General features: G+C 37.0%; 1 protein-coding gene across 2 annotated transcripts in view; it reads right to left on the bottom strand.

The window, feature by feature from the left end:
* Positions 1-25285, bottom strand: part of LOC105219052 (tyrosine-protein phosphatase 99A) — a 356359-nt gene that overhangs the window by 184313 nt on the left and 146761 nt on the right. For both annotated transcript variants that reach the window (XM_054226223.1, XM_054226222.1), the window contains exons 3-6: positions 21606-21732; positions 21282-21405; positions 14401-14582; positions 7429-7610 (exon numbers count right to left, since the gene is read on the bottom strand). In XM_054226223.1, the coding sequence (XP_054082198.1) occupies positions 7429-7610; positions 14401-14582; positions 21282-21405; positions 21606-21732 (615 nt within the window). The remainder of the gene's footprint in view (positions 1-7428; positions 7611-14400; positions 14583-21281; positions 21406-21605; positions 21733-25285) is intronic.

Below are 25285 nucleotides of genomic sequence, written 5' to 3'. Positions count from 1 at the left end.
ATAATGGAAATGTGTAATATGTGTTTTGGTTTTTAATGGCAAACCTGCCAACTTAAGTGGTTCTAACGCTGTTAAAAATATAAATTTGATTTTTGGTAAAATTGTGGTGTTGGCGCTCGAAAGAGTGTATTACTGGCTATTTATTTTGGTAATCTCTTTAAGTATTTTAGTTAAGATTAATGTCAGTGAGTTGACTCACAATTCGGAATTATAAAATGGCAGTAATCATTACTTTGTAATCATTATTTAGTAATCATTACTTTTAAAGTACTAAGTAATGATTACTTTTTAATAATTATTTTGAATTACTTGTTTACTGACAATTAATAGCAGTATCTAATCAGTAAGAAATTAACGAAAAAAGCGTAAGTAATAGTTGTCCAGGCATTACTGCTAATTAAGTATCAAAAAGTAGTGATACCTGGAAGCTACGTACTTAATAATTGCATTAAAAAAAATTATCAGTCAGTAATGAAGTGTATTATCGCTAAGTAATTATATAAAGGTATTCATTGAAAAGTAATTTACAATTTTAGAGACATTTATACTTAACTTGGTAATAAGTTATGATTATTATTTAACTAAAATAAATTAATACTTTTTAGTAAAAAATATTGTAATTTTACAATAAAAATTTTATTGTTTTAATATTTTTTTTTGAATTTAAGTATTTAAGTAGAAAAGTAATTAATGATATCTAAATAAAAATTACAATTGTAATTAATTACTGCTGAAAAAATTATATGACGATACTTTACAATTTTTGACAGCTCTTATAAAATAATATTTTAAATGTATCGGTATCGTAAATCTAATACATACTTTTTAATTTCGATAATTGTCTAATGTCTAATTTCGAATATCTAATGTCAAATTCTGAATATATAATATTTAATTTCAAATAACGAATATCTAATATTTAATATCGAACTTCGAACATATAATAAAATATCGAATATTGAGTATCTAAACTCTATATTCAGTACTAAATTTCGAATATCTACATGATATATAAATCCAATATCGAATTTCGAACAACTAATATCCAATTTCCAATATCGAATTTCGAAAAACTAATATCCAATTTCCAATATCGAATTTCGAATATCTAATATTCAATATCAAGTATCTTAATTGTATCTCCCTTACTGAATTTCGAATATCAAACTTTTAAATTTCGAATGTCTAATGTCTAATATCTAATTTCGAATATTTTATATCTAATTTTGAATATTTAATATTAACTTTCTAATAACGAATATCTAATATTTAAAATCGAATTTCGAGCATCTAATATACAATATCGAATTACGAATATCTAATCTCCAATATCGAATTACTAATATCTAAAAACCAATATCGAGTATCTAAATCCTATATCCAGTACTGAATTTCGAATATCTATCTATATAGTATCTAAATCAAATATTGACTTTTAAATATCTAATATCTAAATTCAACATCCAAAATCGAGTTTCGAGCATCTAATATCCATTATCGAATTTCGAAAATCTAATATCCAATATCATATATCGAGTATCTAAAAACTATATCCAGTACTGAATTTCGAATATCAACGCAATATCTAAATCCTGTATGGACTTTTGAATATCTAATATCTAAATGAAATATCCAATATCGAACTTCGAATATCTAATATTCAATATCGAATATCTAATATTCAATATCGAGTATCAAAATCCCGTATCTAGTACTGAATTTCGAATATATACATAATATCCAATATCCAATTTCGGACATCTAATATCTTGATAAATCTAAATGTTCACATATTTAACTATAGAAGTAAATTCGAGAATCACCCATTCGATCATCTACACTTCCTCTGCACATGCACACACATCCAATGAAATATTACAACCTGGTATTTACAACTTTTTGGCGATTTTTTCACAGGTGCCATAACCTGCTTGTAACTCGAATGCATTTGCTATTTATTCGCTAATAAATGTGGCGTTATCTAAATCGTTGCGCTATCTTGCTATATTCGCATATTTTAATTGGAAAATCCTAACGGCGGCGAATAAAAATTTTTTTCGGCATACCCACTGGCATAGGTGCGCACACACACAGAGACACAAATGCATATACAGTATGTAGATGGTTTATGTGTAAGGCTATCGCGTTGGGTCCATTGTCTGATTTTTCTGCCGAATATTCGTTATTTTTATTTCGGAAAGCTGCACTTCATATTAGAGATTTGCAACTTTTTGATAACTCGTTATTTATTTGTACAAACTAGTGCATGAGCAGAAGCATGTATGCGTGCAGCTGCCGGTGTGAGTGTGTGTGTGAATTTTATTTTGCGCCGAAAAATATGCGCAAAAATATAGAATTTTTCGGAGAACAAAAAGCGATTTCGATGTTAACTATCGGCGATATATACAGCTATCTCTATGGAAGTGTGTGTGTGGCAAAGTCATGGCACTCACAAACACACATGCGGCAGACATTATTAAAAAACCGTTTCACAGCCGGAAAGTATGCAATGGGACGTGCTAGTAGTTTAGTGTGGCTGTAGAATCTTGCAGCTACATATAATCAGCGCGGCAGTTTTGCTCTTTTGTTGCGCACACATACACACGCAGTTTCGCTATTTTCACGCTGTTGTTGTTGTTGCTGCAGTTGACTGTGTGTGTGTGTGTGTGCTAGTCACAAGCCAGTAAAATGTTGCGATAAAAAATTGAAGTTGCACGTTTTCGCCTCGCAGGGTAATATTTCAGCATCAAAGTGTTATGCAAATAAAAGCAGAATAGTCGACAAAAAGTCAGAGGAAAAAATACAACAACAAAAAAATTACAACAAATTTTGTAGTAAAAATGCGCACAAATGCGCAAGGGCACAAACAATCAAAGTGCATGCGGCGGCATGTGGCAAAAAGTCGCATTTCATAGAAAATAAAAAGCGCCAGCCGGCAATAAAAGCCAAAGCCAAAGCAAAAGCAAAAGCGCTGCAAATGGCAAAATGAAAAGCGTGCGCTAAAGGCGCGATAAGTGTGCGCTTTTACCGAAAAATATGCACTTGGGAGTGCTACGCGGCGCTTGGCTGAGATGCATGTTCGACGTTCCACTCTCCTCCCTGTGCACACCACCACTGACAGCCCACTGTACTATGACTTTAGTTGGCGCTGCTTATCCAAGGCGCGTCGCCGACACCAAGCGACTACACGTTCTCCACTCCCCTCCGCTCCATCACGAGGTACGTGAGTATAATCGCTGATAATTTTCAGGATATATTGTAAGCGCGATAAGTTTACAATTGCACTGGCAGCAAATAAAGCGCAAAATACTCTATGTATATGAGCAGGCGCGGAGTGCAATAAAGCGTTCGTTTGCTAACAAAGCGCCTAACAATCGCACTAGTCGCCGTGTGTGCTGCTGCTGCTGCGAGCGTGGCTGCGAGGCGTGTTGGTGTTGCATTAAATTTAGTACGTTTTACGTTTGTTCAACGTACTTTATGTCGTGTTATTTAAATTGACTTGCAAATGCGTATGCAGAGTACTACTACATATGTTAAAGAATTATGCATCTAATGGAGTAGAATGGCAGTGTCAGGTTGTGGAAGTAGGTTCTTGTACCTACAAAACTCTCTTGCATACGCTTTAAAATGTCGTTAAAGATGAAGACACTTCCAACACATAAATACATTAAAGACTGAATCTGTTCATTAGGAACCTACCTATTGCTATCGGCATCTTAGTACATCTCGGAACAAGGCAGTTCTTCTAAATAGAAATTGTTATATAGGGGCTGTACTTAATAAACTCTTCTTTTTCAGTACTCATATCTGATGCTGAACATATATTTACTCAAGGACAAGGACTTCATAATAGTATACAATTTAATACATTCAGTTACTTGATTTCCTTAGGAAAAAAGTACATACACCAGAAACATTAATGTTTTTGAGAAAAATCTAAACTAATTACAAACGAGAATTGATGTGAACAGTAACAGTTTTGCGTAAAGGACTACTCGTGTGATAGTTTAGAAGAACATTTAGCTGAAGAGTGAAGAACTCAGAAAGAAGAGACATCCAAAAGTGTCAGATCCTAATTTATTGAGAATTCACTGACTAAGTTTTGACTTATTTCATTAAAATAAAATAGATTTTATTTATAAATCTAATTTTAAAATTTAATTTTAATATATAATTTAGTATAAATTAACCATGAATTCGATTACTCAATTAAAATCCTAATTTAGTCAATTAAGGTGTAATATAATTTAGTATAAAGTAGCCATGAACTCGATTACTCAATTAAAATCCTAATTTAGTCAATTAAGGTGGATTTTTGGGTGCTCAATAATAGAAAATGAACTTCCACAATTAATATTTAAACGAACAAGTATTGAGCATTTTATTTAGTTTATAATTACCTAATGGGATAAGTAAAACCAGCAGTCAAATACATATGAAGCCACCAAACAAAGAAACAACGAGTACTTAATGATCAAACAGCCGCAGAATTCTAAACTTAATTTATTTAATTTGCAGAATTCTTTCTTAGCAAATTATTATTCAGATACGGTAAAGATGGAACTCAATTTACCAAAGTTGCAATGCTAATTGCGTAATTAATGCTTTAATTAAGCTAAATTCAAGTAAATATTCTGTCTGAAAACTTTGTTGAATTAAACAATTAACCCATAACTTTATGGTTAGGGATCCCCTTTCCACTTCTGTCACTAAACATTTTTTATATTAGATAATTTAGATTATCGAGTCTAATTGAAAATTAAAACTTCAGAACAACGACGGACGAGCTTTGAGCGAACTGGCAATGCACATGATTTAAGCTGGTTGCAATGATATGTTTTCAATAAACTTATTCTAAAATTGGATCAATATTTAAATAAGTTGTTTACAAGAAGCAATTATCAAGTTTTCTGTATTAGTATACGATAATGGACTCAATTAAGAAATTTTCCGAAATTGCTATAAGTAATCTTAGTACATATATGGAACATTTTGACAATTTTCTTTCTATTTTTATTCTACAATAATTGAGTCAATTAGCCAGTACAGTTTAGGATATATAATCATTATATAGCATTCTCCAAAATAATTGTGAATGAGTTATACCGATATGTATAATCTTAAAGTCTATGAAACCATTAAGAATATTAATAAAGAATGTTAGGATTAGAAAATATAAAACCTTCTTTTCTTTCTCCAAGTAATCAGTTTCTACTACTTGCTTTATTTTGAAGGGATCGACCAAAGTCGATCTGCTGGTCAAGGAAACTCTTTATTTGTTGAGAAAAAATTATAATCGATTAAGCTTTTTTGGCATTTCAAATTCTCGATCTATTTTAGACTTATTCTTAAACCCAATGAAATGAAAATGGAAAGAAATGGTTTTGTTCTATTTTTAGAGAATTCTTAAAGCACCAGATTAACTCTTTAATTTCCACCTCAAATCGCCTAAATTCGCTTTCAGCGCTCTTCAAAAGCCAATAATCATGAAATGTCTATTTACGTCCTACACCGTTTTTGTTGCTGTTGTTTATGTTATCACGATTGCAATTGGATTTGCACGCGATTTCACGAGATACACGTAAATTACCTTTTAATATTAGGTACATGAGCCCGTTTAGCCATTTGTAGGCGCTTAGCGTGGCATTTAACTAAGTTGTCAACATAAATGCCAAAAAAACACAAAAGCAAAAACAAAACCAACAACAACAGCAAAAAACAACAGCCGCTTTTAATGCTGTAACAACAAAGGCATAAATCCAAAGCGATCCGCGACGGCAAATCCAAACTAAACTACAAAACAATAGCTACAACAATAAAAGCAACACCACCAACAATAAGTGTTGAGAACAATTCAAATTGCTGCAACAACAACGACAGCAACAACAACAGCGACGGTAGGCGCAATAAGAGCAAACAACTTTGTACAGCCCATGAGCTGGCGAATCAACGAACGAACGACACCGGAAATTGTAAGTAAAACTTTTTGGGCTTTGAATTTTAAGGGCCAAATGGCAAAACCGACAGACGAGGTGAAAGTACGACGAGGCGCAGCTAAATTTGTGTATGAGACAGGTGGTAGGTGGTGTGTGAGTGAGCAGTGAATGGAAGTGACAGTATCGTTTTTGGCTAACTACAGTTTTAGGCCTTCGGTGTTGGTGTTGGCGGTCGGACGGAAATTGTGGCTGCGACAACACAGCCAGCTGTGAATTCACGTTAGTTATGTATATGGATTTCGAATGAGTGTGTGCAGGTAATGGGGTTTTGCACCTAAGGTTTGTATAACCACGTGATGAAATGGATATTTCGTGACTCGGATGGGGTTGAATATGGTATGGGCTTCTGGAAGGCAAGAACCCAAATGTCTTAAAGTTATTTTTAGATTTTCGCGGTTGGTTCCTCCTCCTTGTGATCCCGGTATCCTCAAGTTCCTTTTAGAACAGCGCGGTTTTTAAGATTTCTATTTCGGGCTTGGAAATAATTTGTCTTCCATTACTATATGGGTACTTCGATCAAAATTGTAATGCTGACCAAAGTCCGACATGGATTCTTGAATACCATATAGTAGAATCAGATCGTCCAATGGTCCTTAAAAACCAGGAACGTTAAACAGTCGGTCGGAGGTGAATAAAATTGAAGAAGCAGTTCGGTTTAGCTTTCAAATGGCAGGAGGATTGAAAAGAGTACATCTTGGGGACCTGTATTTTTCCAGCTTTGCCATGTGCCTTAACTCAAAATATAGCGGTTTATGTTTAGAACTCAAAGGATTAATTCGCAGACTGGGTAACCCAAAGTAAAGCGTTTGCTTGCCGGCCGATTGCCGTCAGGTTGGTAGAGCCGTAAAGGTTACATTCACAATGTGTGGGTGGTGCGGTGGACGCACTGCTTTGTTCACGCCTTCGGCCAAGCTGTCAGATATTTACACAGCGTCGACTACGTTGCCAACGGTGACACCGACCGACAATGACAATCAAATGAAAATAAATGACATTCACGGCTGACATTGCAGCCTTCGCGGTATGCGCGCACACTTCATCGTCGTCTGGCGGCCGGCAAGTGCTGGCGGCGCAGGTGATAAACGAGCCAATGTGACGAGATGTGCGCGGTGATGCATGCGCCCATTTGCGTTGCCGGCAATTGCACAGCCACAATGAAGCGTAACGCCTCAAAGTACAAATGTTACGTAAACAAGTTCGCAGTTCGTTCGTTGGTTGTGTGTTTTATGAGAAAAGCAACAACCTAAGGCTAACATTTAGCGGTTGAATGATAGGGCTCTTTAGCGCGCTGAGTGCTGTGTTGCATGGTGTACGCCATTTTTTTACTCTACGTAAATTCCATGGAGGTTTAAGGGGTTTGGTTTAATCTAATTTTGTTCTCTTAATCTTTATACGATCAGTTTGCCTTAAACTATGGAAAGCTCGCACTTACCTCGACGGTGCTGTCGCGTATGTAAATCTCCTTGGTGTCATTGCGATCTCGTGGTCGATATGTTATGCGATAACCGAGAAACTCGCCGAGTATAGTGTCGGCTGGCGGTGGTTTCCACGATATATATACCGACGTGGACGAGGTATTGTGGGCGGTCGTTGGTATTGGTTTGCCAGTTGGAGCTGAAATGAAATGAAAGATCAGTATAATGAAATGATTACATTATATTGTACTCCTAGGTTTTCTATAAAAGAATTTGGATGAGTTAGGAATTCCTAGCAGAAATCAAAGCTCAATTCACTGAATTATCAGGACCGTCGTTATCTTTAAGACGACTATAAATCTATGTATACAGGAGTTATATTTCAAGATACCACAATTTTAAAGAGGCCATATTTTTAAGCCATTCTTCACATGAATCACAGAACAGTTCTCACTTCATGTAACGGTTTCCCTCGAATCCGTTCAAAATACGTCGTTTAAATTACTTAAATAGTAAACCGTGGCGTTTAATTTTTTCTGCAATTTATAAACATTTTAAGGATCCCCTCAGCAATCCAACCCTTCTCTTTCACTGCCCACATTCGGTACAGTTTTTGCGTGCTTGTCACAGACACTTGAAGAATTTCGTATTTTCCGTGGCGTCGCTGTAGTTTTTCGTATCGCGTTGTCAAGTTGTCACGCGTCGGCATAAGTTACCTGCCAGTGACTCGCTTCCTACTATTTACCTACAACGCTTTTTCTTCAGCTATTTGTATCCACTGTCCTGTCCCACTTTCCCTAACACGTGCTGCACATTGGGAATTCATTTCGCAGCTTGAGTTAAACTCGCAAGCATCTTAACGTCTCGACGGCTGCTGCCTCATTTGGTTACAGCGAGCTCTTGTTGCTCTCCAAGCGTGGGTGTGTTTGTTTCTATTGTTTTCAATTCACTCTCCACTCTCCCCCTCCCTACCCTTGCTGTATCAATTCATTTATTCTTTTAACTTCCCTGCAGTCGTTCCGCGAATTCGCGCTGTGACGAAAGTTGGCATGTGCCCGAGTTTCTTAATGCTCTCGGGTTCCCTTTTAAATCGCACACACTTTCCCGCTTGTTGGCTGGCTATTCTATTACTCGGCTTTCTTTTGGATACTGTGGTGCGTAAGGTGTTGTGATGCTTCGCTCGCTTCTTATTACCCTACTCTTGCTCTGACAAGCAGATGTAAATAGTATAAATTATAATGAAAAATGTATTTTAGTTATGAGCGTGTCGCGTGAAGGCGTTTCTGCGCGATTTTGCAAAATTGTTTTCGTGCAGTCACTTGAACTAATTGAAGAAGGGAGTGAATTTCTTAGCATCTCCTTAAAGGAACTCCGTTTTCATTAAACTGTCCCACAAAATTACAGTACCGGGATATATACTTCAAGTAAAGTGAGCTAATTTAATGTTTGGAGAGTATAGGTGATGAAGACTCCCTAACTAAATAACTATGCAGTGTTGTTGTAGAAACAACATAAGGAATTCCTTAGTCCGTTTAGAGAACGCCTCGACTTGTGCCGGAGAGTTTTGGTAAACAGTAAACCTAGTCTGTCCATGAAGAAATCAAATACTTGCAGTATTCCAGAATATTTCTCTCTGAACAAGAATGAAATCTTACGTATTTTTTTTAATAGCTGAAATTCTTTTATAACATCAGTGGCAGTAGTGGTCCGAAGAGCTTTCGGCCACCAGCAAGGCCAGTCTGGTTCATTAATCGATTACTAATGCACCGCTTTAATCGAGTGGCTTTGAGAGGTGAAAGGTTGGTCGCTTTAGATTTTTCTTTCCTGCTCATAACTCCTCAATTATAACTTATATAAGAAAGGAGAAGAGATTATAACTTATATCCCTTCATTAGGGAGCTTGATATTGATATGAATTTTCGATAGAAGTCAAAGAGAGAATTATATTAAGATTCCAGAAAAGTTTTTGCTGGGTACTTAAACATGAACCAGCCCAACCGTCATCCATAAGACATGAACTGAGAAACTATCGAGAAAAATTTGCCGAAGGTTTGACGGAAATACCTATTTAAGGAGCGGCCTCTCGTATCGAAGATTGTCACCCTGGACTGTGAAAGCTCCAACACACAGTATATTATGAATGAATCTGACTAACACGACCTCAACTACAGCCACCAGGTTCTTACCTTGCTCGTCGTGCTGAACAATGCAACCTCAATACACTTACAGTCATTGAAACATAAAGAGAAAGGAAACTCATCATTTCCTGAACACAAAATTCAATTTGGTCACTAAGCATCAAAGATATTTTCTAACGACATGAACTTCTTTACGAATTAAATTCGTTACAAAGGACCAAACAATGCAACACACAGCACAATAATATCGGTGTAAAAAGGGAAAGACGAGCGTGTGAGTGTATCTTCCCCCCTCTTCTTCTTCTTCTTCTTCTTCAAAGGCGTGAGTACAAAAGCTGAAACTTTTTTAGCAAATATGTGTGTGTAATTTGCATCGTTTCTAATAAACGGAAGCTCATTTTGGCGTATTCAACTGACACAAATGCTTGTGGCAAGTACCAGTAGCAACACAACAACAACAACACTAATACACATACAAGCATATGTGTGCACACGCATTTGAGTGACAAACAAAAGGTAATATTTGTGTGCTTGACTGCTTGGCATTGCGTGCGTGAGGACATTTTCCACTCGCCCACACGCGTGTATGTGTGTGTGTGTGACGGTGTGTGGCAACAATGAACACCTTAATTGTTGACAAAGTGGCAACCGCAAAGAGCGTAAACGAACGAACGTTTCACTGGCAACTCAAGATGCTGGTAGACAAGAGCATGCCGCGCTATGCGTGTGGTGGAGATAGCAAGTTGTTGTAACAGCAACAACAACAACAAAAATGAAATACTAAATAAGCGCGCAGCAAACACAAGCAAAGTCAACTAACTGTTATTTGGCCGCCAGGTGAGGAATCGTTTATGGAATTAGTTGGGTACACACATGTGTAGTGTCACACACACATATACAGAGACACACGAAATATTTCGACTACTTGTGGTCGCATGTGTGAGGCTGCCAAATGGTGGCAAGCGTTTGCTGCATACTTGCTGTACTACCAGAGCTGTGACTTGGCTTATTTGTTGTTGTATATGGAGTGTTGTTGTTATCGTCATCACGACAGTTGAGCCTGTCACACGCTAATGATGCTTCAATACTCCTGCCTTAGTGTTTGTGGCAATTATTGCTGTTGTTGTCATCACTATTGTTGTTCTTGTTCTTGTTGTTGCATGTGGACAACTTACTGGCGAGTGCCTTCGATTGCAGTGCGGCACAGCTTCTATGCATTGTTGTAGCTTTACTATTGCTGCGAGTTGTTGGGCAAGTGAGTTGTTGCTTTAGTAAACACACACACACTAACACAAATAAATACATGCACTTGCTGAGCATAGCAGAAACTCCTCCATTGAATCATAACATTTTCGCTTTATGTTCACCATTTCTCTGCGAACGCAGGTGATAAATTTACTCCTTTTGTGTGCACACATACATACAAACATTCATATGTTCATACACATGTTGGTGTGTGTGTCTGACAGCGCATAAATGTTGTGGTCCTGTGTAGCTTTTAAGCAACTTTGTTAGGTTTTATTGTTGATTTTTGTCGCCAATTGACAGTTATTGCTTCCATTCATGGTTGCATTGACAGGCAAGATGCTTTGCGCTTACTCTGTATGTAGCGTTATTTTCTTCTAAATCATTTTCTCTTTGTCCTTTGCCGTTACTTGTAACTGTTAATTGCTGGGTTGTTCAATTAAAATGCAAGTTCACAATATCACAAAGTCATTGCATAGCTGCAAGTTTGTCTAAATGATTCAACAAGCTTTTCGAATGCAAGCTTTCCTAACTGGTGAAAGCTAATTGGTAGCGTTTTCGGGTATTGTCTGTCAAATCATCTTATTTCTTCTTCTTCTTAACTGGCGTAGAAACCGCTTACGCGGTTATAGCCGAGTCCACAACAGTGCGCCACGCATCTCTCCTTTTGGCGGTTTGGCGCCAATTGGTAATACCAAGTGAAGACAGGTCCTTCTCCACCTGGTCCTTCCATCGGAGTGGAGGTCTCCCTCTTCCTCGGCTTCCACCAGCGGGTACTGCATCGAAAACTTTCAGAGCTGGGGCACTTTCATCCATTCGAACAACATGACCCAGCCAGCGTAGCCGCTGTCTTTTTATTCGCTGGACTATGTCTATGTCGTCGAACAACACATACAGCTCATCATTCCATCTTCTGCGGTATTCGCCGTTGCCAATGTTTAAGGGACCGTAAATCTTCCGCAAAACCTTTCTCTCGAAAACTCCTAGTGCCGTCTCATCGGATGTTGACACCGTCCACGCTTCTGCACCATAAAGTAGGACGGGAATGATGAGGGACTTGTAGAGTTTAGTTTTTGTTCGTCGAGAGAGGACTTTACTTTTCAATTGCCTACTCAGTCCATAGTAGCACCTGTTGGCAAGAGTGATTCTGCGTTGGATTTCAAGGCTGACATTATTATCGGTGTTAATGTTGGTTCCTAGGTATACGAAATTATCTACAACTTCAAAGTTATGACTGTCAACAGTGACGTGGGAGCCAAGACGCGAATGCGCTGACTGTTTGTTTGATGACAGGAGATATTTCGTCTTGTCCTCGTTCACCACCAGACCCATTCGCTTCGCTTCCTTATCCAGGCGGGAAAAAGCAGAACTAACGGCGCGGGTGTTGTTTCCGATGATATCAATATCATCGGCGTACGCCAGGAGCTGTACACTCTTGTAGAAGATTGTACCTTCTCTATTTAGCTCTGCAGCTCGTATTATTTTTTCCAACATCAAGTTAAAGAAGTCGCACGATAGCGAGTCACCTTGTCTGAAACCTCGTTTGGTATCGAACGGCTCGGAGAGGTCCTTCCCGATCCTGACGGAGCTTTTGGTGTTGCTCAACGTCAACTTACACAACCGTATTAGTTTTGCGGGGATACCAAATTCAGACATCGCGGCATAAAGGCAGCTCCTTTTCGTGCTGTCGAAAGCAGCTTTAAAGTCGACAAATAGATGGTGTGTGTCGATCCTTTTTTCACGGGTCTTCTCCAAGATTTGGCGCATGGTGAATATCTGGTCAGTTGTTGATTTTCCAGGTCTAAAGCCACACTGATAAGGTCCAATCAGTTTGTTGACGGTGGGCTTTAGTCTTTCACACAGTACGCTCGATAGAACCTTATAAGCGATGTTAAGGAGGCTTATCCCACGATAGTTGGCGCAGATTGTGGGGTCTCCCTTTTTGTGGATTGGGCAGAGTACACTGAGATTCCAATCGTCGGGCATGCTTTCTTCCGACCATATTTCGCAAAGAAGCTGATGCATGCACCTTATCAGCTCTTCGCCGCCGTATTTGAATAGCTCGGCCGGCAATCCATCGACCCCCGCCGCCTTGTTGTTCTTCAAGCGGGTAATTGCTATTCTAATTTCTTCACGGTCGGGCAATGGAACATCTGTTCCATCGTCGTCGATTGGGGAATCGGGTTCGCCATCTCCTGGTGTTGTACTTTCACTGCCATTCAGCAGGCTGGAGAAGTGTTCCCTCCACAAACACAGTATACTCTGGTCATCAACCACTAGATCACCGCTGGGGGTCCTACAGGAGTGTGCTCCGGTCTTGAAACCTTCAGTTAGTCGCCGGATCTTTTCGTAAAATTTTCGAGCATTACCCCTGTCGGCCAGCTTGTCAAGCTCTTCATACTCACGCATTTCTGCCTCTTTCTTTCTTTTTCTGCAAATGCGTCTCGCTTCCCTCTTCAGCTCTCGGTATCTTTCCCATCCCGCTCGTGTTGCGGTCGATCGCAACATTGCGAGGTAGGCAGTCTGTTTTCTCTCCACTGCGAGACGACAATCCTCATCATACCAGCTGTTTTTTTCATCTTATTTACTAGTTTTATATTGACAGTAGGAAAACCGTAGTTATCTGACCTTTTGTTTGAAGATGAGGAAGCATAACTATAAGTCCTTAACTTGCTATTGAATCCTTTTAAAATATAACTCATTCTACCATATTAGTAATCTAGGCTTTTTAAAAAATCATTAGATAAAATTGCAAAATAAAGAAGGTTAGTCAGTCAGTTTTGCTGTTAAAAATACTCTCTCATCAGCGAAAACGTAGATCAAACAAGTTAAGTCTCTGTCTGGGGGAATAACCTCAAAGAGCTCAGTAATACGAGAATTTTTCAAAATTTGTTCTGTACAAAAAAGCAATCGAGAAGTTTTAACTCTTATATCGTTTTCAGACAGCCAAATAAATTGATCAATTTAAAGTTTTATTGAGAAACATTTTTTTTTTGCCTTTTATACTGCCGGCTACTCGATAACCGATCAGCTGTTATACATTTTTGTCTTTGCATTTCATAAGAAGTTAGTAAGTTTCAGCGCTGATTAATATTTTTTCAGCAGCGACATCTACCGTAACTTTTTTTATCAAAAATCGCAGCCAAACGCAGACAAAGAACGTATATCGTACGTCTTTGTCGCAGAGTTCCATTTGATTTTCAAGTCGATTGAAATTCAATTTAAAATAAATGTAGTTTTTTTATTTTGTAAGTTAAATCGATCTTAATAAGCGTTTAAATCGAGCAGAGGCCGGTAAATTGATCAATTAGCTCCTGTCTAAAAACGCTATTAGAGAGTTTGACAACCGTCAATCCTTCAAAACTTTCACAGCTATTTGGAACCTGAGAGCAGTTAAGATCTTGGTGTTACTATTAAATTCTTGGGAGAAAAGATTCCATTTAGCAAAAGATTTTAGATTTAATATGATGGAGTATTTAAGCTTATAGATAGTAGATATGATATCACCTATCGTTTAAATATTTTTTTCTTATTGGTAACGAGGTTTTCGAGATCGTTTAAAGTGGTTTATAGTAAGAATCAATGAATTTTAATCAAAGTACTCACCCTCGCGCAGTGTTACAATGTAGTAGGATTCCTTGGACGGTGCGCTGATACCCAATTTATTTACCGCCAGCAAACGAAAACTATATACGGTGAAGGGTATGAGTCCGGTGACTTGATATGATGTATGATTTGATTTGGTTAAAATTTGCGGTACTTGATCCCAAGGTCCATTTTCACCGACTCTGCAAGAAATTAAAATTATTTTTTGGTTGAAATATGTGAAAGAAAATATCATATGTACTAGTTTAAGGTATTTATTTGTATTAAGATCATCTTTGCGTTATTGTTATGGAACCATAAAAAATCTGTAAGGCATTCTAATCTAAACATCAACGGTACGTGACAAATTTAACTTGATGATGAAGTATGGTACTACTGGGATTAAACTGATAAAAAATAAATAAAATTATTAAAAAAATATATTTTTAAAGCTCCAATAAGTGATTATTATAATTAGTCTATTCCAAATTCTTAAATCCTTTGATGTATGGTATATTTATGACAACTTATATACTCCTTTATGAGTATCCAGAAGTACGGAAATGTTTTTTTAAGAAAAGTACGTATTGACGTTTTTATATATATTTTTTTGTTAATGAAGTATAATTTATATTTATATGATAATTGTTAATTAAAAGATAAAAAATATTCAAAAAAAAAAAAAAAATATTTAAAAAAATAAAAATTAAAATCCGTTTATGTGATACATTATTTTCTGCTTAATATATTTGCCATTGATGACATCTGATTTAATCTTGTTTTTATTCGAATTTAACAAATTGTAAAAAAAGTAATTTGTTATGCAATAATCATACTCTTTATTGAAGTTTTTTCTTCATTAAAATGAGATTTATATAGAATTAAAAATTAATTTCCATAAAGCCACTAATTCACTTATTATATTCTTATTATGCAACGTTTATTATGTGACTGCATTATATACCGTTATTAGACTATAAAACCGAATGCTTATGACTAATTCAACAAAATGTGCTTTCACAAGAAAATCAAAGAAAAAACGCCAAGCGGCGAATTCAATGGAAATGTCTGCGCGCATTCATTTTATAAAAGAAATAAACTTATAAAAGAATATCAACATGTCCACCAGCGTCAAAGTGAATTAAGCAGCGAGTGAATTATGCGAGCGAATACAAATTTTAATATGCATGTGTGGTCAAACACACATATACACACAACACACCTACACAGAGAGGAGCTCATAAAACCGCATTTAAATAAACTCATACTCATGCGAGAGGTAGAGCATGAAAATAATAAATTCCATTAAAAAATATTACCAAAGCAAATGCTGTGTGTGTGAGTGCCTGAAAGCAGCGAGTGACTCAATGCATTTAGTAATAAGTGATGCCAACGGTGAATGCAATATTTTTGAATGAAATCAAAACCCGCACACACATGTAATATATGTCTGTATGTATGTGTGCGCATAATAAGCTTTGGCGAATAACCCGCTTTTATAATTATTTCATATTTTTTTTGGCTACTTTCATATAATATATGACCGAATATATACATACATACATTAATGTGTGAATATTATGCAAATATTTGAACTTTTAGAATAACTGTACTTTGTGGCTGTGTAGTGAGAGAGCTGCAAGTTGCAATAACAAAACCGCCGGCAATAACGTTGGTGACATTTGCATACTCGTATGATTTGTAGAAAGTCAGTATGGACATTAGGGTGGGTCATTTGTTAAAGTAAAAAAAAATGTATATTTAATTATGATTTAAAAACTAAAATAAAATATATATGTATATATTTAATAAAACTAGAAAATATAAGAAAAAAATATTGATAATAAATATTCATATGTTTCATTTTTTAAAACATATATTTTTTTTAATTTTTAAAACAAGTTTTTTTGTAAAATTTACTTTTTTGAACTTCAAACAAAAAATACTTTTTTATAACACCTTACAATGTTTTTTTTTGCCAACTAGAACTCAAATTATTATAATTATTTACTATTTTCAACTTCTTTGTTATTGAAATTTAGAACATCCCTAATATTTATATATACTCATAATAAAAAATATAAATTTCTGTGAGTCTATTAAAAATAATTACATCCCTAGTACATAATAATTTCGAGTTATGAAAACATTATATAATTCATATAGAAGTTTTATTTTATTTTTTTAACTTTCTGTTAACACAACAACCACGAAATGTATGGAGTAAAAGCATTCAAAAGAGAGATTGGACAAAAGTAGGACCTATTTAATGGCATTGCTGTGGAAAGCCTGTTCCAGTCACAAAAAAATGCTGGTGGCATACGTGCAATATAACGGTAGTGGAGGATAAGCTGCTGATTATTTATGAAACAATTTTTTTTTTATTTTTTAGTATTTTATAATAATTGTTTTTTCTTTTTTACTTTTGGAATGGGCATCGAAATATACTATGATCTATAGCAATACATCAATAGTTAACTACCACAGCTTGTTTGTAGCATACTGTCAGGCGCACGAGCAGTCATTTTTGGTTTTTTGGGCAGTGAAAAAGCATGAGCTTGTGTAAACATATTTATTCTATTTTGTTGTTGTCATAGCTTCAATTGTGGTTGATGAAAGAATTTTACGATAGCACAACTTTTTAATTTTTTTTAGAACATATTGTAGCGACCCAGATGCTTATGTAGTATTAAGAAAGCCTCAAATGCGGAACACCTGTATGATATAGTTCATGTAATTCATTAAAATCTAGCATCAAAGCCTAGATGAGAGTTTTCAGCGGATAATTAAATGATTTTTTCCAAAACTTCGATTCTCTTTTCCTTCATTATTATCTCTCTTTGTCTACGTATTTTTTTGACGCCTTTTGATCTTTAACCCGCAAATAGCATACCATAAACCCAATCTAACTAAATTTTATGTACATCTTTATAACCATTAATATAGTCCACAAATATAAATATTTATATTTTGGCAATAGCCAACTGGTTATTCAACCAGAAATGCACTTATTATTTATATTTACTACATGCTAGACATCAGTTGATTCATGTCCCACATTTTACTTGTAGTAAAACTTAAAACTATGTCTGTCTAAAATATGCCTGCATATCTTCATACCAGCGCAGTATTATTATTGACGCTTGAGTGCATAAATAGGTTAAGCCACAATGCTTGCAACCAAATATTTCTTATTTTGTATTTATTTGTATTTACTTTTACTACCGCATTGCATAGTTTATTCGACTTGCTTCGACTTCTTCTTCTTTTTCTTGTTTTACTTTTTATATACTTGCGCTCTTTATTATATTTAAGCTATTTGTGTATGAAATATAACCTCATATTTATTGACACTGAATAGAAGAGCGTTGAAAATTTACTATTCAAATAAGGAAAAGTGAACTAGCGGGCTTGATAAGTATGCAGATCCACTACGGTTATCTTTGAACGCCAGCTTGAATGGTAAATTTTAACCAAATCTTTAAATGTAAGCTTAAATGGCAAAATAGACATTAATTGTAAGACAATTAGTACTTAATTAATACTTTTCGGAACTCTGTGTAGCTCTGTATTCTATAAGAAGAAAGAAATATTTCTTTAAAGCTAATACTATTACCAAATATCTAGATAAAGCTTTAAATAAATATGAACAGTTGGCATAACTGATTGAACAAAATTTACTATGCAATTGATAATATAATTGTACTATTGATTGAACCTGGCTAATCCAATGATTAGCAATAATAATGTTAATACTTGTTTCTATTAGTCACACAGAATGTCAGAATGAAAAAAAAAAAAATTCAGAAGGAACATTTTGCTAACAGTCAACAGATACACATTGTATGGACTTAATTGAATGTGTGTGAACAAAAATTTAATTGAGTCAATTAAAATATTTTTTAATCATAGCTTTAGGTCTTCAACTTAGCTTCCGCAGTTTTTATGTAAATTTAAGTTTTTCTATATAAAAACGGTTACAAATGTCGATGAGCTTCAGCCGAACTCTTCTTGGAATTATAAAAGAAAAGCAAAATTTCCCGCAAATGTCGATAATACGGCTCAAAAACTGACATTTTCAGTTGGGAATAAGTTTGGGATGCAAACAGCTCTCTACAAATATTTTGTTGGGTTAATGTTGACCAATTGTCCAAGATCGATATAAAAAAAATCGATTTAATCGACCAGTGCTTGACCCTAGAGACATATATTGGAAAACGGCGAAAGAAAAGTTGTAGACCTAATATTACTGAACGATTTGTAATATACAAATCCGACAAAAATACTTGTTTTATTATTTTTTTTAGGAAAGAAAGGATTTTGTCTACTCTCTTTTTATATAAATGCGCCAAAATGTAGGCAACACTTTAGTTTATAGGATTCTTACACAGAGATGCAGGCATTGGATCGGGTACAAATTTGTGTAAAAATGTATTTAACTAAAAAAATGAAAGGTCTCTTTATGAAAAACATATGGTCTTGTTCAAATCACCTTATTTTTTTATCGAAAAATATTTAGACCTTTTTTTTTAATTTTTTGTTAATTTATACACAGGCAACCACAGGAGCTACATCATTTCCCACAGGGCTGCCATCGTACTACATTTGTGTGAGCGCTTGGCACAGTGACGAGACACCGAAACCTCCACCTACACAACTTCGTACAATTTTTTCTTGAACACCACTGACACTCTCTCCCATCCACCGCCTCCAGCGCAACATCGCTCAACATATTAATTAAAATGAAAGTCATCACGTTAGCTGCTGATACAACTGATGATATGGCGTATGACGCTGATGTCGCCAATGTCGCTGCTGAAGCACCGAACTGATGATGCCGCGTCGATGATGGATTGGCGGGAGGTCTGTGCCTTGCACACACACAAATATATGCGAGTACATACATAAAACAGCGTGTTGACAGCCTGGCACAGCGGCAACTACACCGAACTCCCGCTATCAGCTTTAATGATAATACAACGGTTTTGCTGTTGCTGTTGTTGTTGTTGATTTTCGTATTACTTTTTATGGTTTCACTTTGCCAGGCATTGGGGAGCTGCTGCTGCTGCTGCAGCATTAAATTACAACAAATGCGTATTGCATCAGCGCCAACAGCGCCTAAATGTATGCAAGCAATGATGAAAGTGCTGCTGGTGGGTTGTGCGTAGGGGAGAGGGGGTGGCTGCATGCCTGACTAACTGCTCGGTGCCTTAAATATTCATCTTTGCATAGCTATACAGTTATCATGCCAGTATGCTGTTGCACCTTCTATGTTGCATACAAATGCCAGCACATTACGTTTATATGGCTGCACGCATTTGAAGCTGTTGAATGCACCAAGGAGTGTATGTATATGTGTGTGGGAGGCGAGGCGAGGCGAGGTGTGCGTCATCCGATTGTGCGGAAGTGTAAAAAACGCTGGTAGAAGCTTGGCAGTGAAGCCGTAATGTATGCATCTATATATACAGATCTACATACATACATTTGTGCTTTCAATTAGTAAGTAGTAGAAATGAAAATTTTCCGAGAAAGCCAACAATTGTAAGAGGAATCTTTAATAAGTGAGTTTTCTATAAATTTATGATTTCTTCGTTAGTTAGTTACACTTGACTAAATTATTTAGCGAACACGAGGAAGTAAGAATTTAGTTGGCTCTCTCAACATTATTTGCAATATAGGAAGGGAGAGAGATCGTAAGGAATATCATATATTATAAATTAAGTAAATGGAACTCTTAACGGTAGATTAAGTTAACCTTATATTTCTGAAGGTAATTCCTCGTGATTTCAGTTGGCGTTTTAAACTCTTCATTTAAGCTCAATATAAATCAAGGTCAAATCTTTAGCATTTCCATATCTTTGTCAAAGTTCTCAGGGGAGCTTATGCATACAAAATAATATATGATAATGTGCTATTGGGAGAAGAGATTAAAGACTGGAAGATCATATAGATGCGTTGAAAAGGGAGGCCCCGTAGAAAGTAATATTCATAAGAATTAAACCAACTTTTGGAAACAATAGAGAAGTAGTAATAGTAATGAGAAGTGGTGAGTCAGTTTCCATATTAGGCTATGCTGATTAACCTTCTATAGAAGGTAACGCAGTCCTCACGACTAAAAAACTTTATGAGAATGCTTTGTTATCAGATTTTCTATGTGACTTTTCCTAAGAGTAGAAAAGAGTTAGAGAAGTATCTTACAGCGTCCTTTGACTAGACTAAGGATACTCGTATATATGTAATCAACCATCTCAGTTTGAGCTATTCTCATTTGCAAACCCCTTAATATATTCGATTTTTGACAGATTGTGATTACTCTCGAATTAAAATCTTATAATCTATCAGTTGCGGTGAGACTTGGGATCGTGACAGATGCAAGTTGCCAAAGCTGTATGGAGGAAGGCGAGATGGAATCATCTAAGCATTTCCTTCTTCATTGTCCAGCTTTTGTCAGACTGAGGTTGAAACACCACGGAAGGCCCTTTTTCGGCGATCCTAGCGAATTGGCAAGAATCGATATTAGCCGTCTTAAGAAATTTGTATCGGATTCCAAGCGTTTTGCTGAATCCTAAAGGTCTTTGATCCACAGGGAGTTTTATTGGTACCACAATGGACAGCGCCAAGGCTGTCTAAGTGAGATCTTCTGTTTTTACAGAGATCTGCCTACTAACCTAACCTAACCTAACCTATCAGTTAGAACAATAAAGCAAGCAACTGCTACAATTTTTACATATGGATGATGGGAAGGACGAGCGACAATGGACAATTTAATTCGAACTCGCACAGTCACTACTCATTTGACGTTCTGTCTTATTTACCGACTTATTCTCCTATTCTACTGGTTTACTCATAGACCTATATATTATATATAAAAATAAATATATCACATATTATTCATTACTTACCGGGTTTCAATAACAAAATGCGTCACTGGTGCATTGCGTGGATGTTGAGAATGCGCCCAGGAGAGATTCACAGAACGCGATGTGAAACTGATTAACAGGGGGCGCTCTGGTGGATCGGGAACGTCTGTAAATTAATTAAATTAATTTTATTAATTTTTGAAGTTGTCAGAATTTGTATATGAAGTGTCATATCAGATTTTTCGAACTTTATATTAAATTTACTAATAAGTATCTTTGTTAATTATAATTCATTGAAAGTTGATTAAAACACAATGTAGCATTACAGTCCAAGCTGAATTACCATTATAATTTAGTTGCACTTACCTTGCACTAGTAGATCCACGATCGCCTCCGGTATATGGCGATCATTGACGAGACAAAAGTATTCAGCTGTGTCGCTGGCAATGGCAGGATTAAATTGTAGGCCGAAATTGTCCGACAAAAGTTGTATCTGTAACAGTAAAAGAAATATTTTATTTATGATAATTTTGAATGAAATGAGCTAGTCGGTAGCAAATCGGCAGTAAAAGTGAAGTTTTATCAATTTTCATAAGATTAGGTTGGATGGACAGAACCTTGAAGTAGTGAGTAGTGTGGGGCAAGAATCTTTAGAAACAGTGAGATTCGTTGAGTATATAATATATGGATAGGAAAATTGAGGGAGTCTGAACTCAAAACATGTTATGAAGAGTAAAGGGCTCAGAGTAAGTTGGCGCCGAATGGTGATGTTGCACAAGGAGATGGGCGAGAGAGAGAATCCTCAGGATATTACTTGGGTAGTTGGAAAGTCGCTATCGAACGTACTGTGTGAGAGACTAAAGTCCACCGTCAACAAACTGATTGACCTTATCAGTATGGCTTTAGACCTGGAAAATCAACAACAAAGATATTCACCATGCGCCAAATCTTGGAGAAGGCCCGTGAAAAGAGGATCGACACACACCAACTCTTTGTCGATTTCAAATCTGCTTTCGACAGCACGAAAAGGAGCTGCTTCTATGCCGCGATGTCTGAATTTGGTATCCCTGCAAAACTGATACGGTTGTGTAAGCTGACGTTGAGCAACACTAAAAGGTCCGTCAGGATCGGGAAGGTGCTCTCCGAGCAGTTTGATACTAAGTGAGGTTTCTGACAGGGTGACTCATTATCGTGTGACTTCTTTAACCTGATGCTGGAAAAAATTATTCGAGCTGCAGAGCTAAATAGAGAAGGTACAACTTTCTAGAAGAGTGTACAGCTACTGGCGTACGCCGATGATATTCACGTCATTGAAAACAACTCCCGCGCCGTTCGTTCTGCCTTTTCCGGACAGGATAAAGAAGCGAAGCGTATGTGTCTGGTGGTGAACGAGGACAAGACGAAATATTTCCTGTCATCAAACAAACAGTCAGCGCATTCGCGTCTTGACTTCCATGTCACTGTTGGCAGTTATAACTTTGATTGTAGTAGATACTTTTATTTATCTGAGAACCAGCATTAGCAGCAATAACAACGTCAGCCTGGAAATCCAACGCGGAATCACTCTTGCCAACAGGTGCTACTATGTCCTCTCTCGACGTACAAAAACTAAACTCTACAAGTCATCATTCCCATCTTACTTTATGGAGCAGAAGAGTGGACGATGTAAACATCCGATAAAACGGCACCAGGAGTTTTCAAGATAAAGGTTTTGCGAAAGATTTATGGTCCCTTAAACATTGGCAAGGGCGTATACCGCAGAAGATGGAACGATGAGCTGTACGATTTATAAGACGACATAGACATAGTCCAGCGAGAAAGAGACAGCGTCTACGCTGGCTAGGTCATGTTGTTCGTATGGACGAAAATGCTCCAGTTCTGAAAGTGTTCGATGCAGTACCCACTGGTGGAAGCCGAGGAAGAGGAAGACCTCCACTCCATTGGAAGGACCAGGTGGAGAAGGAGCTGGCCTCACTTGGTATTACTAATTAGCGCCAAACTGACAAAAGAAGAAACGAATGGCGCGCTGTTGTGGACTCGGCTATAACCGCGTAAGCGGTGTCTTCGCCAGTCAAGAAGAAGAAGAGTTAGAAAATTGGTGCAAAATTTTTGAATTTTCTCAATTTTTTACCAGAATCGAAATATGATTCGAACATATCTTGAAATTAAGAGAACCGATTTTGCTTTAAGACTATTCTCATAATTCTTTTCACTATGAATATCTGAATATATCGCTCTTTCAATGGTATCACACATAACAGTAGCATAAAACTATTGTGAGGTTCAGAACTAACTTTCTACATCGAATTCTCGAGCTTATAAATTTATGATTACTTTAAGCAATTAATAAATATGCTATTTAACTTTATGGGGAGCGTAAAAATAATTAAATAGTGGAGCAAACACGTTGCAAGTAATAAAAGTTGGCAAACTAACCGAAACCGCTTTGCCGTGCTCCAATTTCGAAAAGTGCAAGAGCAACAACAAATCGAAAGTACAAAGGAAAAGAGAAGGGAAGGGGAAAAATTCAAGTAAAACCGCCAAAGCCAACAGCTCGTTGCTGAACAGCACAAGTTCGAAAACTTTACATTGCCTTTGAAATTAATTAATTAATGTCAAGTAATTTTTCATGCATCCACCACACACATACCTGTGTGTGTGTGAGAGAGCACATGTGTTTGAGTGTGTGCTTTTGCATGCGCGCGACAGCGATAATAATTTTATGCCGCTTGCAAAGCCACAATTGCACTTTCCGCCGACAATTCTTCTACTCTTATCTTTAATTATGAAGCCGAGCACACTTTGCCAAGTGGCAAGTGGCAAGCAGCGGCAGCGCCAAAGCCAAAGCCATTACCACAAGCAAAGCAGGCAGCAGGCGGCAGCCAAAGCAGAAGCTGGCAAACAAGTAAATTGCAGCGGGGAAATGATAAGGCTCGACAAGTTGCAACAACTTACACGCACACACATACACAAACAACAACAACATGGGTAAACTTTTTATGGCTAAGGCGAAAAATACGAGAGTTTACATTTGCCAGAAATGCCACGCCGCTCGTCGGTCGCTGCACTCTCATGGCAGGCATTAGTTAGTTGCAGCAACGATTGCTGGCGTGCGGCCTTGAGCGACAGAGGAAAGCGATATACATATATATATTTCATTGATATTACCGATGCTTGTATGCAAGTGTTTGTGGGCTTTTGCAGGAATTTCAAAATTCGAAAAGTTTGCGGCGCAAAAGGACGAAAAAAATAACTATTTACTGCTGCCTTGAAAGTTCCCTGCAACTGTTTGCTGGCTGTTGGTTATAACGGCAACGACTTGCATGCACGCTTCGCTTGCTAACTAGCTGACTAGACTACTTGCCCGACCGCCTGACTGACTGACTGACTGGCGGCTCGGCGGCTTCAAGTAAGCTAGCTCGCTTGGCCTGGCTTGTTAGTTGGCTCAATGTCTGGCTGCTTGTGGCTGCCGCGCCAGCTAACGGTAATATCGGTAAGTAGGCTGGACAGCTTTAGTAGCCTCTCTCTGTCGAAGGTGTCGTGTATGTGTGTGTGTGTGTGTAGTCAAAGGAAAGTGGAGCATAATTTTGAAATTATATGCCAAGCGCATTCACCTTCATCTCATATCAACAGCATTCACCATATCATGCACACACCTACACTGAGACACACTTTGAAGCTCCTCAGCGTGCGCTTAAGCTCGCTGCCGCCGGATGCACATGTGAGCGCGCTAGTTAGCGTTGAGTAGAAAGCTGTTAAGATAATTGATGGCAGAAATCCGCCAGTGAGACAGTTAGCTATATATATGTGTATATATATTTATATCTTTAGTATGCTGTGTGACATTTTCAAGCTTTAGACTGTCTACAACAACATGAAGACGACTTACATATGACGTTGTAAGTTACAATTTGAATGAAAACTTGAACACGGTTAAATGGCAGGGGCATATACAGCTGTAAATATATGTATGTTGAAGTGTTGTGGGTTCTAGGACGATATTGAAAGTGCGAACAGAAAACTGAAATCACGTTTTTGAAACAAAT

Source organism: Zeugodacus cucurbitae, chromosome 2 (genome assembly GCF_028554725.1).
Source record: "Zeugodacus cucurbitae isolate PBARC_wt_2022May chromosome 2, idZeuCucr1.2, whole genome shotgun sequence".
NCBI lineage: Eukaryota > Metazoa > Arthropoda > Insecta > Diptera > Tephritidae > Zeugodacus > Zeugodacus cucurbitae.
Note: the sequence above shows the minus strand (reverse complement) of the source record. Positions and strands in the feature narration are given on the sequence as shown.